Source organism: Bos indicus, chromosome 7 (assembly GCF_029378745.1).
Source record: "Bos indicus isolate NIAB-ARS_2022 breed Sahiwal x Tharparkar chromosome 7, NIAB-ARS_B.indTharparkar_mat_pri_1.0, whole genome shotgun sequence".
NCBI lineage: Eukaryota > Metazoa > Chordata > Mammalia > Artiodactyla > Bovidae > Bos > Bos indicus.
In genome coordinates, this window is record NC_091766.1 from 20,935,180 (window position 1) to 20,951,066 (window position 15,887).

Consider the following 15,887-nt stretch of genomic DNA (forward strand, 5'->3'; position numbering starts at 1 on the left):
CAGACAATGTGAATGTACTTAATGCCACTGAGCTATGCACTTGAAATGGTAAATTTGTGTTATGTATATTTTGCCACAATTAAAATACATTCAGATTTAACAAAAAGAAAAGAGAAGGAAAGAAAACAGCGAGTTCCAAGGACACTCCCAGGGTAGTGGAGTCCCCAGAGTGGAAGGAAGATGGGATACAGGTGGGCTCTGAGCCTGCAGGGACGTGGACTCACTCATTGAAGCAGTGGGCAGCGGACACCAGCCACCTGGCGCTGATGATGGCGGCCCCACAGAAGTGCTCGTTGTTTTCACGGAGGCTGACTTGCCAAGGGAACTCCCCTGGGGACGCTTCCACACCACCCACAATCCTGCCAGCTGTCTTCCAGCCAGGCTGCAAGCCACAGTCTGCAAGACAGAGATCACCAACCAGGACCCCCAGAAGGCAGGATTGCAGTTGCACAGGGGCCATCCTGGCACATCTGTCTCCAGTCTCTCATCCCCACGGTCCCCACATCCAAATGTCAAAGATCTGAACCAGCAAAGCACCAGATTCTGGGAGACCACATGGAACAGAGTCTCCCTCACGGCCTCAGAAGGAACTGGCCCTGCCAACTCCTTCCTCTCAGCCTTCTAGCCTCCAGAGCAGGGAGAGAGTAAACTTCTGCTGTCTCATCCACTGAGCCTGAGGTCCTCTGTTTTGGCAGATCCAAGACAATCATACACTAAACTCAGCTATATGAGTGCTATGTACCTATGTGACCAACCCCCAACACAAAACCCTGGACACCAAGACTTGGGTGAGCTCCTCCGGGTTGGAAACACTGTGTGTGTGATGCCACATATGCTTCTGGGCAAATTGGTTAAGCACTGTCCACCTGACTCCACTGGCAGAGGCTAAACGGAAGCTTGCTTGAGCTTTGTCTCTCCTGGACTCTGCACTTTTCTTTGCTGACTTTCAGCTGTATCCTTTCACTGTAAGAAGGTATAACCACACATACTGCAGCTTTACCAAGTCCTATGCATACCTCCAGTGAATCACTGAGTCTGAGGGGGTTGCAGGGACTCCTGACCACACCTGCCAATTTCAACCAGCCTCTATATTATCTTGCACATCCAGGCACCAGACACTATGAATGTGTTCTTCACCATGTATTTTGAAAGTTTCCAAGTCTTTATATGTCCATCTTTTCATAGGATGCCATATCTGTTTATTTAGTCTCCTTTTATGTCCTTCAGCAACATTTCCTAATTCTATTTAATTGCTATTATAGACATGAAATGTTTATTTTGTGTTCCTATTGATTAGGTGGCACAGTGGGAAAGAATCTTCCTGCCAAAGCAGGAGATATGAGAGACACAGGTTCAATCCCTGGGTCAGGAAGATCCCCCGGAGGAGGAAACAGCAACCTACTCCAGTATTCTTGCCTGGGAAATCCCATGGGCAGAGGAGCCTGGCAGGCTACAGTCTGTGGGGTCACAAAAAATCAAACACAACTGAGCGACTGAGCACACGTTGATCAACAGTGAGATTTTTTCCATTATATCTTCTAACCTGTTCTTACTTGTATAAAGAAAAGCAATAACTTTTTTATGTGCTAGGATTTATCTCCTCCTCATTGTTGAACTGTCTTATTTTTCCAATCTCCTTTTAGTCAATATATTGATTCATTTAGATAATCATATCCAAATTTTGATAGTTTTCCCTCTTCCTTTCCAATACTTATACCACTGTTCCTGCCTTATCGCATGGGCTAGCATTGTTAGAAAAATGTTGACTACTCTTACGACATTTCAACTGTAATTTTCCCTTGCTCAGATCCTTTTGGTGACTCCTCACTATGTACAGGACAGACCTCCAGTTCCTGGTATTCGAGGCTTCCCACAGTTTGACCAGGACCTCTTATCAGCCTGATATCTTCCCTTCTCACCCACACACCTCGAGCTCTCCCTCCTCTGCTTCCTGCTCACGTTTCTTGTCATATCACAGGTGCTCCCTCCCTTTCTCTGCCCAGCTTCAGTGAATGCCAGACCCACATGACAGCATGTGATGGGCACAGTGGGCCAGAGCGCAGAGCCAGCAGCTGACCCTGGAAAGGCAATGTGGCCTGTGGGCCAGTTCAGACAGGCAGACTGACCACAGTGGGCCTCGTCGGAGCCGTCGGAGCAGTCCGAGGTGTCATCACACTCTGGGTTCACCTTGGTCACACACTGGCTGTTCCCGCAGGAAAAGGCATTCCCTGGACAGCGGCCTGAGGGCAGACAAGAACCAGGTACTTGACCTCATGCCATCTCTCCTGTCTGCACAGAGATTTCTCTCTCCAGGCAGAAACTCCAGAGCAGGAAAAACATCACCTCTCTGCTTTCTTTTCACTGAATCTTTCTGAAGCAATCTTCTCAGAGTGAGTACAGACACATAACACACCAGAATGCCAGTCAGCACCCGGGCCGGCTGTGTAACCCAAGCATACATGCCCCCTGTGTGCACTTGTACATTTCTACCATCCATTTTTTAAAAAAAGAAATAGGTGAAATTGATTTTTTAAATTGTAGTAGAGTACATATAACATAAAATTTGTCACTGAAGTGTAGGTTCACATTTAGGGTCAGTCATTCTCTGCAGGCGAGGGGGCCGTCCTGGGCACTGTGGGGTGGAGAGCTTTGCCAGCCCACCACCTCTGGATGCCAGGAGCTCCCCAGCCGTCATGACTACAAACGCTTCCCAGACATCGTCAAGTGTCCCCTGGGGGCAGGACCACCCCTAGTTCGGAACCATTGATGTAAAGCTGAATAAATGTAAAAGAATCCACCTGCCAATGCAGGAGATGCAAGAGACATGGGTTCAATCCCTGGGACAGGAAGATCCCCTGGAGAAGGAAATGGCAACCCACTCGGGTATTCTTGCCTGGGAAATCCCATGGACAAAGGAGGCTGATGGGCTACAGTCCGTGAGGTCACAAAGGGGTGGACACTGTTATAACACATGTTGTGAGCCAGCTGGGAGGGCAGTGATCAGAATATTTAAAGCAGTGAAATTCTAGGTGGTCCATACTCTTCCCGCCCCCCCAAAACTTTTTGCTGTCTTTTCTTTTAACAAAAACATTACATCACTTAAAAAATATAATGCCTTCTTCTAATTATGCTTAGCTCTGAACAATTAAAAGTGCCTCATTTTTTTAACTCCTTTGCTCACACAGGACCATGACTCCATCTTCCCCATAAAAGGCTAGTGCACAGAACTAGCATTTACTGTGTTTGAGGGATTTCCTTTGTGTGCCTTAAAGAAGCTTCAGGAAACCTCTCTTGGTGTTTGCAAACAGAGAAAATTGGGCAGAGGGCAAGGGGCTGAAAAAACATACTTGATTTTTTAAAATTGAAGTACAGTTGATTTATAAGCAGGACAAAGGCTAACAGAGTTTTGCCAAGAGAATGCACTGATCATAGTGAACACCTCTTCCAACAACACAAGAGATGATTCCACACATGGACATCACCAGATGGTCAATACTGAAATCAGATTGATTATATTCTTTGCAGCCAAAGATGGAGAAGCTCTATATAGTCAGCAAAAACAAACAAACAAAAAACAGAGACCAGGAGCTGACTGTGGCTGAGATCAGGAACTCCTTATTGCAAAATTCAGACTTAAATTGAAGAAAGTAGGGAAAACCACTGGGTCATTCAGGTATGACCTAAATCAAATCCCTTATGATTATACAGTGGAAGTGACAAATAGATTCAAGGGATTAGATCTGATAGAGTGCCTGAAGAACTATGGATGGAGGTTCGTAACATTGAACAGGAGGTGATGATCAAAACCATCTCCAAGAAAAAGAAATCCAAAAAGGCAAAATGGTTGTCTGAGGAGGACTTACAAATAGATGAGAAGAGAAGACAAGCGAAAAGCAAAGGACAAAGGGAAAGATATACCCATTTAAATGCAGAGTTCCAGAGAATAGTAAGGGGCGATAAGAAAGCTTTTGTGAGTGAACAATGCAAAGAAACAGAGGAAAACAATAGAATGGAAAAGACTAGAGATCTCTTCAGGAAAATTAGAGATACCAAGGGAACATTTCATGCAAAGATGGGCACAATAAAGGACAGAAACAGTATGGACCTAACAGAAGCAGAAGATATTAAGAAGAGGTGGCAAGAACACAGAAAAACTATACACAAAAGATCTTAATGACCTGGATAACCACAATTGTGTGGTCACTTACCTAGAGCATCCCAGAGTGTGAAGTCAAGTGGGCCTAAGGAAGCATCACTACAATCAAAGCTAGTGGAGGTGATGGAATTCCAGCTGAGCTATTTCAAATCCTAAAAGATGCTGCTGTTAAAGTGCTGCACTCAATATGCCAGCAAATTTGGAAAACTCAGCAGTGGCTGAAAGACTGGAAAAGGGCAGTTTTTATCCCAATCTCAAAGAAGAATGTTCAAACTATGGCACAATTGCACTCATTTCACATGCTAGCAAAGTAATATTCAAAATCCTCCTAGCTAGGCTTCAACAGTATGTGAACTGTGAACTTCCAGATGTTCAAACTGGATTTAGAAAAGGCAGAGAACCCAGAGATCAAATTGTCAACATCCACTGGGTCATAGAAAAAACTAGAGAATTCCAGAAAAATATCTACTTCTGCTTCATTGACTATGCTAAAGCCTGTGGCTGTGTAGATCACAAAAAAACTGTGGAAATTTCTTAAACAGATGGGAATACCAGAACACTTTACCTGCCTCCTGAGAAACCTGTATGCAGGTCAAGAAGCAACAGGTAGAACTGGACATGGAACAACAGACTGGTTCAAAATTGGGCAAGGAGTATGTCAAGGCTGTATATTGTCACTCTGCTTATTTAATTTACATGTAGAGTACATCTTGTAAAATGTCGGGCTAGATGAATCACAAGCTGGAATCAAGACTGTTGGGAGAAATATCAATAACCTCAGATATGCAGATGACACCACCCTAATGGCAGAAAGTGAAGAGGAATTAAACAGCTTCTTGATGAAGGTGAAAGAGGAGAGTGAAAAAGCTGGCTTATAACTCAACATTCAAAAAACAAAGATCATGGCATCCAGTTCCATCACTTCATGGCAAATAGATGGGGAAACAATAGAAGCAGTGACAGATTCTATTTTCTTGGGCTCCAAAATCACTGTAGATGGTGACTGCAGCCATGAAATTAAAAGACGGTTGTTCCTTGGAAGAAAAGCGATGACCAACCTAGACAACGTATTAAAAAGCAGAGACATTGCTTTGCCTACAAAGGTCCATATAGTCAAAGCTATGGATTTTCCAGTAGTCATGAATAGATGTGAGAACTGGAAAATAAAAAAGGCTGAGCGCTGAAGAACTGATGCCTTCAAACTGTGGTGCTGGAGGACTTTTGAGAATCACTTGGACATTTAGAAGATCCAACCCATCAATCCTAAAGAAAATCAACCCTGAATACTCATTGAAAGGACTGATGCTGAAGCTGAAGCTCCAATACTTTGGCCAACTGATGCAGAGAGTCGACTCACTGGAAAAGATCATAATGTTGGGAAAGATTGAAGGCTGGAGGAGAAGGGGATGACAGAGGATGAGATGGTTGGATGGCTCAATGGACATGAATTTGAGCAAACTCCTGGAGATAGTGGACAGGGAAGCCTGGCGTGCTGCTGTCCATGGGGGCGCAAAGAGTCAGACACAACTGAGCGACTGAACAACAGCAATAGTTGATTTACAACGTGTTCAATTCTGCTGTGTAGCAAAGTGATTCAGTTACACGTGTATATGTTCTTTTTCATATTATTTTCCATTAGGTTTTGTCTCAGGATATTGAATATATTAATAGTTCCCTGTGCTATACAGGACTTCACTGTTTATCCATCCTATATACAACAGTTTGCATCTGCTAATCCCAAACCCATAATCCTTCCCTCCCTGACCCTCCTCCACCTTGGCAAGCCCAGATCTGTTCTCAATATTGTGAGTCTGTTCTGTAGATAAGTCTGTTGTAACATCTTTTAAATTCCACATATAAGTGATATCATATGGTATTTGTCTTTCTCTGCCTGACTTACTTCTAGTATGAGAATCTCTAGGTCCATCCAGGTTGCTGCAAATGGCATTATTTCATTCTTTTTTATGGCTGAGTAGTATTCCATTGTGTATATGTGTACATGTGTGGTGTAAACACCACATTTTCTTTATCATTTCATCAAAACATACCTGATTTTAAGTCTCTTTCTGTCAGCGGCCCCTTCTGGCTTCCTGCAGCAAAATGAAAAGATAAAAGAGTATTTAGCAAGTGGCGAATTTCTTTGACAACATCATATTGCAAAGCAGGGAACTGCACTGTCCACCTGGGAGCCACTTAAATTCTAACTTAACTCAACTGAGATAAAGTCAGATCAAATATTCCGTTCCTCATAATAAAGAGCACAACAGCCGCATGGGGAAGGTGGCTGCCGGAGTGGATGGTGTGGACCTGAAACAATTTCATCTGTGCAGAAATCTCTCTCAGCTCTGGCGAGGTTACTAAGACACCAAGTGCGTCAGGGGTGGTAGAAGGGGACTAAATGTCCTCCCATGCCAGGCCAAGGCAACAATCTTTCAATCTGCACACTCTGAAATCACATCTGGCTCTCAAATCCCAACACACAGTAATCTTAGAATTTAGAGCATAACAGCTACGCTTAGTTCTATACCAGGGGGCCAGGGGCCAAATCTGGCCCACCACTTGTTTTTATAAAGAAAGTTTTATCGATACACAGATAAGTGTCCATTTGTTTATATATTGTCTTTGCTGCTTTTGTGCTATGATAGCCAGGTTGAGTCATCTTGACAGAGACCCAATGGGCGGCAAAGATGAAAATAATTACAAGTTGCCACCCTGTGGTGTCTACCATTGAAGGTAAAGCAATGTATATATGTTTCCTCATCACGGAAAGGGTCGATTATGGAAAGTGTCAAGTTTAATGAAACTTCCATCTGGCTCCCCTCTCCCAGCACATCCCTCCCAAAGTCTCCTTGTCTCTGGGGTCACTCCCCTGTGAGCTGGGCAGACACGATGGTGCCACAGGGGGCTGGGGGCTGCCACAAGCCTGGGGTCACTCACCTGTGAGCTGGGCAGACACAATGGTGCCATAGGGGGCTAGGGGGATGCCGAGGCCCTGCAGCCTCGCATGAAGTCCCCGCTGCAATAGCTGCTCCTCCAGGCCTGGGCTTGGCGTCCACAGGGCCAGCAACAGAAAGTGCAGCCGGAAACGCACCAGGACGCTGGCGTTGCCCTCCCTGGTGGGGAGGACATTGGCCTTGAGAGGGAGGGCACTTCTCAGCTGGAATTCTCTGCAAATCCAGGGGTCCCCCAAGATCCTTTACCCCCAGGAGGCCCTCACTCACCAGTAACTCAGCACCGTGCAGCCCACGCAGCTGGACTCCAACTCTGTCTCTTGAAAGCTGCTGACAAACTGCAACAGAAACAGCAGCCACAAATGTGAGACCCCATGGAGACCCCTGGCTGGGAGAGCGGGGGAGGAGGAGAAAAGCACCTCCTCTTCAACTTCGTGCGTGCAGTCAGTTCACACTGCTGAGTGAGCAATGGGGTGGGCAGTCCCAGGGCACGCCTGTGAAAACACAGCTCCACCAACACATGATGGAGAAACATGTGGTCCCTCCACACCCAGAAGCATCCCTCAGCCATGAAAAGGAGAGAAGCCCTGACACTCACAACCACGTGGTCGGACCCTGAGAACACGGTGCTCAGTGAGAGAAGCACACAGAGGGACACACAGGGTGTGACTCCACTGACGGGAAACGTGCAGAGCAGGCCGATCCGAAGACACAGAGTGGGTTCCTGGTGGTCAGGGGCTGGGGAGGGGATGGGAGTGACTGCTGATGGGGAGACAGGGTTTCCTTTTGGGGTGATGAAAGCTCCTGGAATTAGAGGTAATAGTTGCACAACTCTGTGACTGTACTAAATGTCACTTTAAAAATGGATGAATTTGGACTTCCCTGGAGGTCCAGTGTTTAAGACTCTGCGCTTCCAATGCAGTGGGCATTAGTCCCATCCCTGGGAAGGGGAACCTGCCTGCAATGCGGAAGCCCTGGGTTTGATCCCTGGGTGGGGAAGATCCCCTGAAGGAGGAAATGGAAACCCACTCTAGGATTCTTGCCTGGAGAATCCCATGGACAGAGGAGCCTGGTGGGCTACAGTCCATGGGGTCACAAAGAGTCAGACACGGCTGAGTGACTAACACTTTCACTTTCAGGGGAACTAAGATCCCACATGGCACATGGCATGGGGAAAAAAAAAAAAAAAAAAACAAGTGACGTATAAGTTGGACTTCTCTGGTGGTCTAGTGGTTAAGTCTCTGTGCTTCTACTGCAGGGGGCATGGGTTCAATTCCCAGTCAGGGAAGTTCAACATGCCACACAATGCAGCCAAAACAAAAGAGGTATAAGTCACCTACCATAAAAACTCTTATGTTTTTAAAACTTTTAAAACTTTTAAAAGTATACAGTTAGATGGGGTTTTAGTACATTCACAGATTTGTACAGCTCACCACGATTTTAAAACATTCTCATCACTCCAAAAGAAGCCCATCCCCATTACCAGTTACCCCCCCATCCCCTCCCACAGCCCCTGACCACCAGGAACCCACTCTCTGTGTCTGTGGATCGGCCTGCTCTGCATGTTTCCCGTCAGTGGAGTCACACCCTTCGTGTCCTTCTGTGTCTGCTTCTCTCACTGAGCGTCGTGTTCTCTCCACGTCGTAGTGAGTGTCAGGGCTGGGTGATGCTCCCGGGTGTGAAGGGTTCACAGCTGTTTATCCATTATCTGCTGATGGACAGTCCGGTTGCTTTCCCTTTGGGGTTATCATGACTCATGGTGCTGTGAGCATCACGTGCAGGTTTCTGTGTAGGCACACGTTTTTGTTTCTCTGGGGCAGACACCCAGGAACGGAATGGCTGGGTCAGGTGGTATTGCTGTTCGTCATTCAGTTCAGTTCAGTCGCTAAGTCGTGTCCGACTCCTTGCAACCCCATGAATTGCAGCACGCCAGGCCTCCCTGTCCATCACCAACTCCCGGAGTTCACTCAAACTCACGTCCATCGAGTCGGTGATGCCATCCAGCCATCTCATCCTCTGCCATCCCCTTCTCCTCCTGCCCCCAATCCCTCCCAGCATCAGGGTCTTTTCCAATGAGTCAGCTCTTTGCATGAGGTGGCCAAAGTATTGGAGTTTCAGCCTCAGCATCAGTCCTTCCAATGAACACCCAGGACTGGTCTCCTTTAGGATGGACTGGTTGGATCTCCTTGCAGTCCAAGGGGCTCACAAGAGTCTTCTCCAACACCACAGTTCAAAAGCATCAATTCTTTGGCACTCAGCTTTCTTCACAGTCCAGCTCTCACATCCATACATGATGCTTAGTCGTGTCCAATTCTTTGTGACCCCATGGACTACAGCACGCCAGGCTTCCCTGTCCATCACCAACTCCCAGAGTTTCCTCAGACTCAAGTCCATTCAATTGGTGATGCCATCCAACCATCTCATCCTCTGCTGCCCCCCTCTCCTCCCGCCCTTAATCTTTCCCAGCATCAGGGTCAAATTGCCACACTGCTTTCCACAGAGGCTGCCCCTTTTCAGATTCCCACCAGCCACATAGGAAAGTTCTGATTTCTCTACTGAAATGCAGTTTACAACCTTCCAATAAGACCTATGGGTCTTATAGTCGGAGGTTCCCACCTGATGCTGCCATCTCCTGCTTTCTAGAAAGCACCAGCTGCGCCCTGTTCATCCCATGGACCCTCTCCCTTCCTCAGTCTCCCCTCTGCCCTGCTGCCTCAGTCAGAGCCCTTGGCCACCCACTTGCCACCCCCACCCCTGGCTCCCAGGACCCTCACCAGCATTTCCAGAGCGGGCGTCAGCGTGCGGTAGTACTCTGAGGTCTCCTGCTGCAAGCTGGGGGCAAACCGGATCCCACGCAGCTCAGCCATGTGCTCTACGTCGACGCCCTGTGTAGAGAGGGAGGCTGCGGACGAGACCAGGGCCCCGTGAGAGCGCCCACTGCAGGGGCAGGGCTCAGTCAGCGAAGCAGGCCTCCAAGGCCCCCCACCACCCCAGGGCTGCTCATCCCAACTAATGGGGGTGGGCTGACTCCCTGGGGGTTGAGTGACTATTAACAGTGCTCTTTTTTTTTCTTTTTAAAGAGGACTATTTTTTTAAGTCTTTATTGAATTTGCTCCAACATTGCTTCTGCTTTATGTTTTTGGTTTCTGACCACCAGGCATGTGGGATCATAGCTCCCCTACCAGGGATCAAACCTGTATCCCCTGCAAGTCCTAACCACTGGACCGTCAGGGAAGTCACTGCATGCCCCCTCATCCGCTCTCACCCATCACTCACCTGAAGGCCCCCAGGTCCAGCACAAAAGCCCCAGGCGTCCCCAGGTTCCCTTAAGGGGAAGGCTGGCTCTCCCTGGGAAGGCTGGCTCTCCCTAGAAACGCCTGGCCCGGGGCCCCAGGTCAACTTCAGCCAAAAATGGCTGAAATGGCCTCAAAAGACCTTACCTCAACTTTGGGGCAATTCCCACCTCCTCCCTGGCGGCTCAGATGATAAAGAATCCACCTGCAAAGCAGGAGACCAGGGTTCGATCCCTGGGTCGGGAGGATCCCCTGGCGAAAGGAGTGGCTACCCACTCTAGTATTCTTGTCTGGAGAATCCCACGGACAGAGGAGCCTGGTGGGGTACAGTCCATAGGGTCGTAAAGAATCGTACACAATTGAATGACTAACACTTTCACTTTCCCTGGAAGAGGGCATCTAATATGACAGGGGCATGGCCACAGTCAGGGATACCAGGACCCTCAAACCCCCACCCATGCCGCCACCCTCTGAACAACACAGCTTCCGACTGTTGGAAACACTGTGGGAACCGCATACAGCAAAGAACATTAATGTCTTAAAGAATATAACCCTACAGAGCACACGAAGACACCTGTTTCTGTCAAAAAATATGCAAGACTGGCAAAGGGGCCCCCAGTCAAAAATGATCATACTTGCTAAATTTTAAAAACAGGGGGACTTCCCTGGCGGTCCAATAGTTAAAACTGAGAGGGTAACAGGCAGGAAGGCTAGAGGTCCCCAGGCGGAGGAAATAGACTGTAAGTGTCAGAACAAACTATGAGTGTCAGAGGTTTTTCTTCCTTCTCTACGCAAAATTAAAAGGAGGTTTCTTTTAAAATTCTGTGTTGCCATGAGGACACCTGGTTCCACCTGAACTTGACTTTTCTCAAACCTTGAGCTACCCAATGCAGTTTTTCTTATGGAAATGTTTTTCTTAAGCTGTGTTAATGAACTGTGTATTTATCTTAGAATCTGCTTTTCTTCAAGTTGGTTTGGCCTAAGACTCAGAACATAAGGGCTCAACAAACCAGAATGTTTTACTCATGGAAATATTCTCTTAAGCTAAGTTAATGAAACTATGTACTTACTTGGAAATCTGCCTTTCTTCAAGATTCATGTCAACTGTTTTATGGCCTAGGATAACTCACCTTGTGACAATGCTATCTCAAAATGCATGTTGTGATGGAGGGACCTGGTGCAACTCTCTCAGTTTTGAGGCATTTCCTTTCTCTAATTAGCAGCCTGCTAATAGGTATATAGCTCCTTACTATAAACTAGCAAGGGGACACTCTTTCCACCCCATTCTGATGTCTAGGTCAGAAGGGTTCTCTCTTTTATACTTTAATAAAACTTTATTATACAAAAAGCTCTGAGCGATCAAGCCTCATCACTGGCCCCAGATGGAATTCTTCTCCTCCGGAGGCCAAGAATCCCAGCATCATTCATGGCTTGTAGCAGCAATCTTTCAAAACTCTGAGCTGCCAATTCAGGGGGCTTGGGTTCAATCCCTGTTCAGGGAAATAAGATCCCACATGCCATGTGCTTTGGCCCAGTGGTTAGGACTCAGCACTTGCACTACTGTGCCCCTGGGTTCAATTCCTGGTCGGGGAACTAAGACACCCCACAAGCCATCTGGCACAGCCAAAGAAAAAAAAATTTTTTTAATTTAAAAATAGAAGTAGCTGTCATCTACACTATGGAAGTCAGGTCCCAGCTCTATTTACTGGAATGAATATTCATCCAGATAGATATTTAGATATTTACTTATTGAATGGATAGAACAAACAGACTAAAACAATTCTAAAAATGGTTGTTTTCTCCTGCAAGGAGCTAAAAAGAAAGGTAACAAGAACCCTGCTATGTGGACACAAGTGCTTATGCTCTGGGCCCCCAATAAGCCCCACGCTTTTCCTCTGAAATACCCATGGCTCCCATGCACTTGGAGAAACAGTCCAGCCAAGGGCCCATGTAAAACTGTACACCGCTGAGTACAATTCTGAGCTGTCTGGGAAGGGGACAAATTTGAACTGTAATTTTAAAATTGTTTTTAAATTTTAAGTGCTTCTTAAAGCCTTCCTTGGCTTCAGAGGTTCTGCTGGAGATTTGATCTAACTGTTGTCCGAGAATGTATCTGTGCTTCTAGAATGGAGTTGTGAAACTGACTCCTGCTGGGGGACAGGGTTGGGGTGGGGGTGGGGGGGCGGGGGGCGGCACATGTGTCCATGCACACACAAAAACCAGTTTTCCTGCACTTCACCTCACAGCCATCAGAGGGCATCTATCAGCCATGCCAGACTTCCAGCTAGTCCAGATATTCACAAACATACATCTATACATTTAAAATATTAAAATATATACATCCCACATTGGGTTGCCAACTTATTATTTTGCCACATGACACCATTTCCCCCCAAAACTGCCAGTTACCATCATCATTTCATGAACGAAGGGTGACTTTCACACCTCCACACAGAACTAAGAAACTCAGAAATCTCAGAAGGAGCTCAGGTCAGAGCAGAACTTCCCGTGATGGCGGAAGGTCCTAGATCTGAGCTTCCCCTGCAGGAACCACGAGCCACTCGTGAAATGTGGCTGGCAGGGATGGAGGAACTGGATTTTACCTGTCATTTAAATTAAGTCTAAATGGCACTGGGGCTCAGGGCTACCATGCGGAGGTGCAGGGCAGCCCTGGAACTCTGTATAGTTGGCAGGCATCTGCTGGAGCCTTCCACTGACATGAAAAGACCTCCGTGTGTTTCTGTAACTGCAGCCCACAGCATTCACAACGGGTCATCATTTTGTATGTGTGGGTGTGCGCTCAGTTGTGTCCGACTCGTTTCAACCCCATGGACTGTAGTCCACCAGGCTCCTCTGTCCATGGGATTGTCCAGGCAAGAATATTGGAGTGGGTTGCCATCTCTTTCAGGGGATCTTTCGGACCCAGGGATCGAATCCGTGTCTTTTATGCCTCCTGGATTGGCAGGTGGGTTCTTTACCACTAGCGCCACCTGGGAAGCCTTATTTTGTATGAAGTGAGAGGGACTTCAAATATGAAGTGAGAGGGACTTCCCTGGGGGTCCAATGGTTAAGACTCAGTGCTTCCACAGCAGGAGCATGGATTCAGTTCCTGGTTGGGGAACTCAGATCCAGCATGCTGTGTGCCATGACAAAAAGTAATAATAATAAAGTGGGAGCCACTGTTGACTGTGGGAGGTGGGAAAGTTAATGACTGCTCACTCATTTCTTATATTTTTGGGGACTTTCCAAATTTCTCAAAATAAATTCCATTTCCCTACTGGTCTCCATTTCACCCTGGCCATGAATCCCCATTAAGAACCCCACATGTGGGAGACCCGAAATTCACAGGTATTACCGCAGCGCCCAGGCTCCCAGGGCCCAGCCTGGCGCTAAGGGCAACATCCAGTGCCGGGCCCCCTGCCTCGCTCTTGGTGGCCTCCGGGGCCTGTACACTCGACCCTTTGCTCTGGGACACCCCTGAGCGACTCCTGGGCATCTTTCTGCCAGTCTCCTGGTGTGTGGACCCAAGCAAGCCCAGGCCACTCACCCACAAGGACTCCCAGGATGACGAGGACGATGCTGGTGGCCACAACAGTGGACAGGGCCGCCCGGCAGCACATGGCATCTGCAGCCAGGACGTCCTTGGTGGCTCCAGGCACCAGCTGTAAGTCACTGGCAGTGGGCTCCATGGCTCCCGGACACAGGGACGGAGACCTGGAGGCGAGCAGGAGAGAGGCAGAAAAGTGAGGTCAGAGCTAGGGCGGCACTTCTCTTTCCCTAAGCACGGGTCTTGCTTGTGCAAATGTAGCTGCCATCAATAGCGCCTGAGGCGAGCCTGGACTCTGGTTAACAGATGTGAGCTGATTTAAGCCATTAAGCATGAGGTGATGTTGTGGTGTGGTATAACAGTGACTACAATGCTCCTTCATCCATTAAATGCTATCTGAAAGTCAACTAATGGCTTTGGTTTTTTTTTTTTTTTTTTTGCTGCACCACACAGCTTGTGAGACCTTCGTTCCCCAGCCAGAGATTGAACCCACAGCCGTGGCAGCGAAAGTGCAGACAGAATCCTAACTACTGAACTGTCAGAGAATTCCCAATGGCTTCATTCTTTCAAGTTTTTTAAAATTTTATTTTTGGTTGTACTGGGTCTTCATTGCTGGGCTTTCTCCAGCTGCAGACAGCGGGGCTCCTCTTCACTGTGGTGCTCGGGCTTCTCGTTGCAGTGGCTTCTCCTGTTGCGGAGCCCAGGTTCTAGAGCACGCAGGCTTCAGTAATTGCGGCTCCCCGGCTCTAGAGCACAGGCTCAGTAGTTGAGGCACACTGGCTTAGCTGCTCTGTGGCATAGGAGATCTTCCCAGATCAGGGGTCAAACCAGTGTCCCCTGCATTGGCAGGTAGAGTCGTATGAACTGTGCCACCAGGGAAGTCCATTAAAAAAAATTTTTTTTTTAAGTCTTTACTGAATCTGTTACAACACTGCTTCTGTTTTATGCTTTGGTTTTTTGGGGATCCCAGCTTCCCAACCAGGGATGGAACCTGCACCCCCTGCATTTGGAAGGCAAAGTCCCAACCACTGGACCGCTAGGGAAGTCCCGTTTTGTTTTTTTTTTATTGTATTAATTTTTATTGGAGTATAGTTGCTTTACAACAATGGCATTTTTATGAATATGCAAAATTTTAGCATTAGGCTGACTCCATCATAACAATTAATGATATATATATATATATTTTTAAATCTCTTATTAGGGAGGATGGTGTCTCTGTGGTAAAGATTCCACCTGCCAATGCAAGAGACAAGGGTTCGATCCGTGGGTTGGAAAGATCCCGTGGAGGACAGCATGGCAACCCACTTCAGTATTCTTGCCTGGGAAATCCCATGGACAGAGGAGCCTGCTGGGCCACAGTCCATGGGGTTGCAAAGAGTCAGATATGACTGACCGACTAAAACAACAAAGGGTAAGAATAAGCTGTGAGATCTAACAGCTCTGGCCTCCAGCTTCCTTCTCTGTTAAATGGGCAGAAGACAATGCCTGCTGCCATCTGGCTAATTCCTGCCTCTCAGGATCCAGGATCTCAGACTCTCAGTTCACAGAGAGCAGAGCTGAGAGGTAGTGACAGGCTGAACTCCGGCACTTCTGCCTCTGAAGTGTCTCTGTGTCAGGCGCCAATAAATTCACTTCAGGCAGTTGGCTTCTGCTCCTTGCAACTACAAGAGCCTTGAATGTGTTCAGCCCTCCCCACTCACAGCATACCCCTGCCCCCGACCTGGCTGGATAACTCCCTTCCGTTCATGAGACCTGAGCAGACCTCTACTCTAAAGCCTCAGCCTGCAGAGAAGCCTTTGTCTAGGAGGAGATGAGTCACCTTTATGGCTCTGCAGCGGTGGATCTCATTACCTACCCCCACCCCTGCTCCGCATGGATGCTGCCTCCATTGCGTGGGCAGAGAATGACTCATATCTGGCCTCTGACACACTCTTCCCCAT

General features: G+C 47.5%; 1 protein-coding gene across 2 annotated transcripts in view; it reads right to left on the bottom strand.

Annotated features, from left to right (window-relative positions):
• TMPRSS9 (transmembrane serine protease 9) overlaps nucleotides 1–15,887 on the bottom strand; it is a 56,923-nt gene that overhangs the window by 16,140 nt on the left and 24,896 nt on the right. Inside the window, exons 2-8 of one of the 2 annotated variants that reach the window (XM_070793166.1) lie at nucleotides 13,948–14,114; nucleotides 9,882–10,009; nucleotides 7,378–7,445; nucleotides 7,094–7,269; nucleotides 6,205–6,246; nucleotides 2,127–2,240; nucleotides 225–396 (exon numbers count right to left, since the gene is read on the bottom strand). In XM_070793166.1, the coding sequence (XP_070649267.1) occupies nucleotides 225–396; nucleotides 2,127–2,240; nucleotides 6,205–6,246; nucleotides 7,094–7,269; nucleotides 7,378–7,445; nucleotides 9,882–10,009; nucleotides 13,948–14,089 (842 nt within the window). In that variant the 5' untranslated portion in view covers nucleotides 14,090–14,114. Of the gene's footprint in view, nucleotides 1–224; nucleotides 397–2,126; nucleotides 2,241–6,204; nucleotides 6,247–7,093; nucleotides 7,270–7,377; nucleotides 7,446–9,881; nucleotides 10,010–13,947; nucleotides 14,115–15,887 lie in introns of those variants that run through there. The other variant, XM_070793167.1, reaches the window with a different exon arrangement.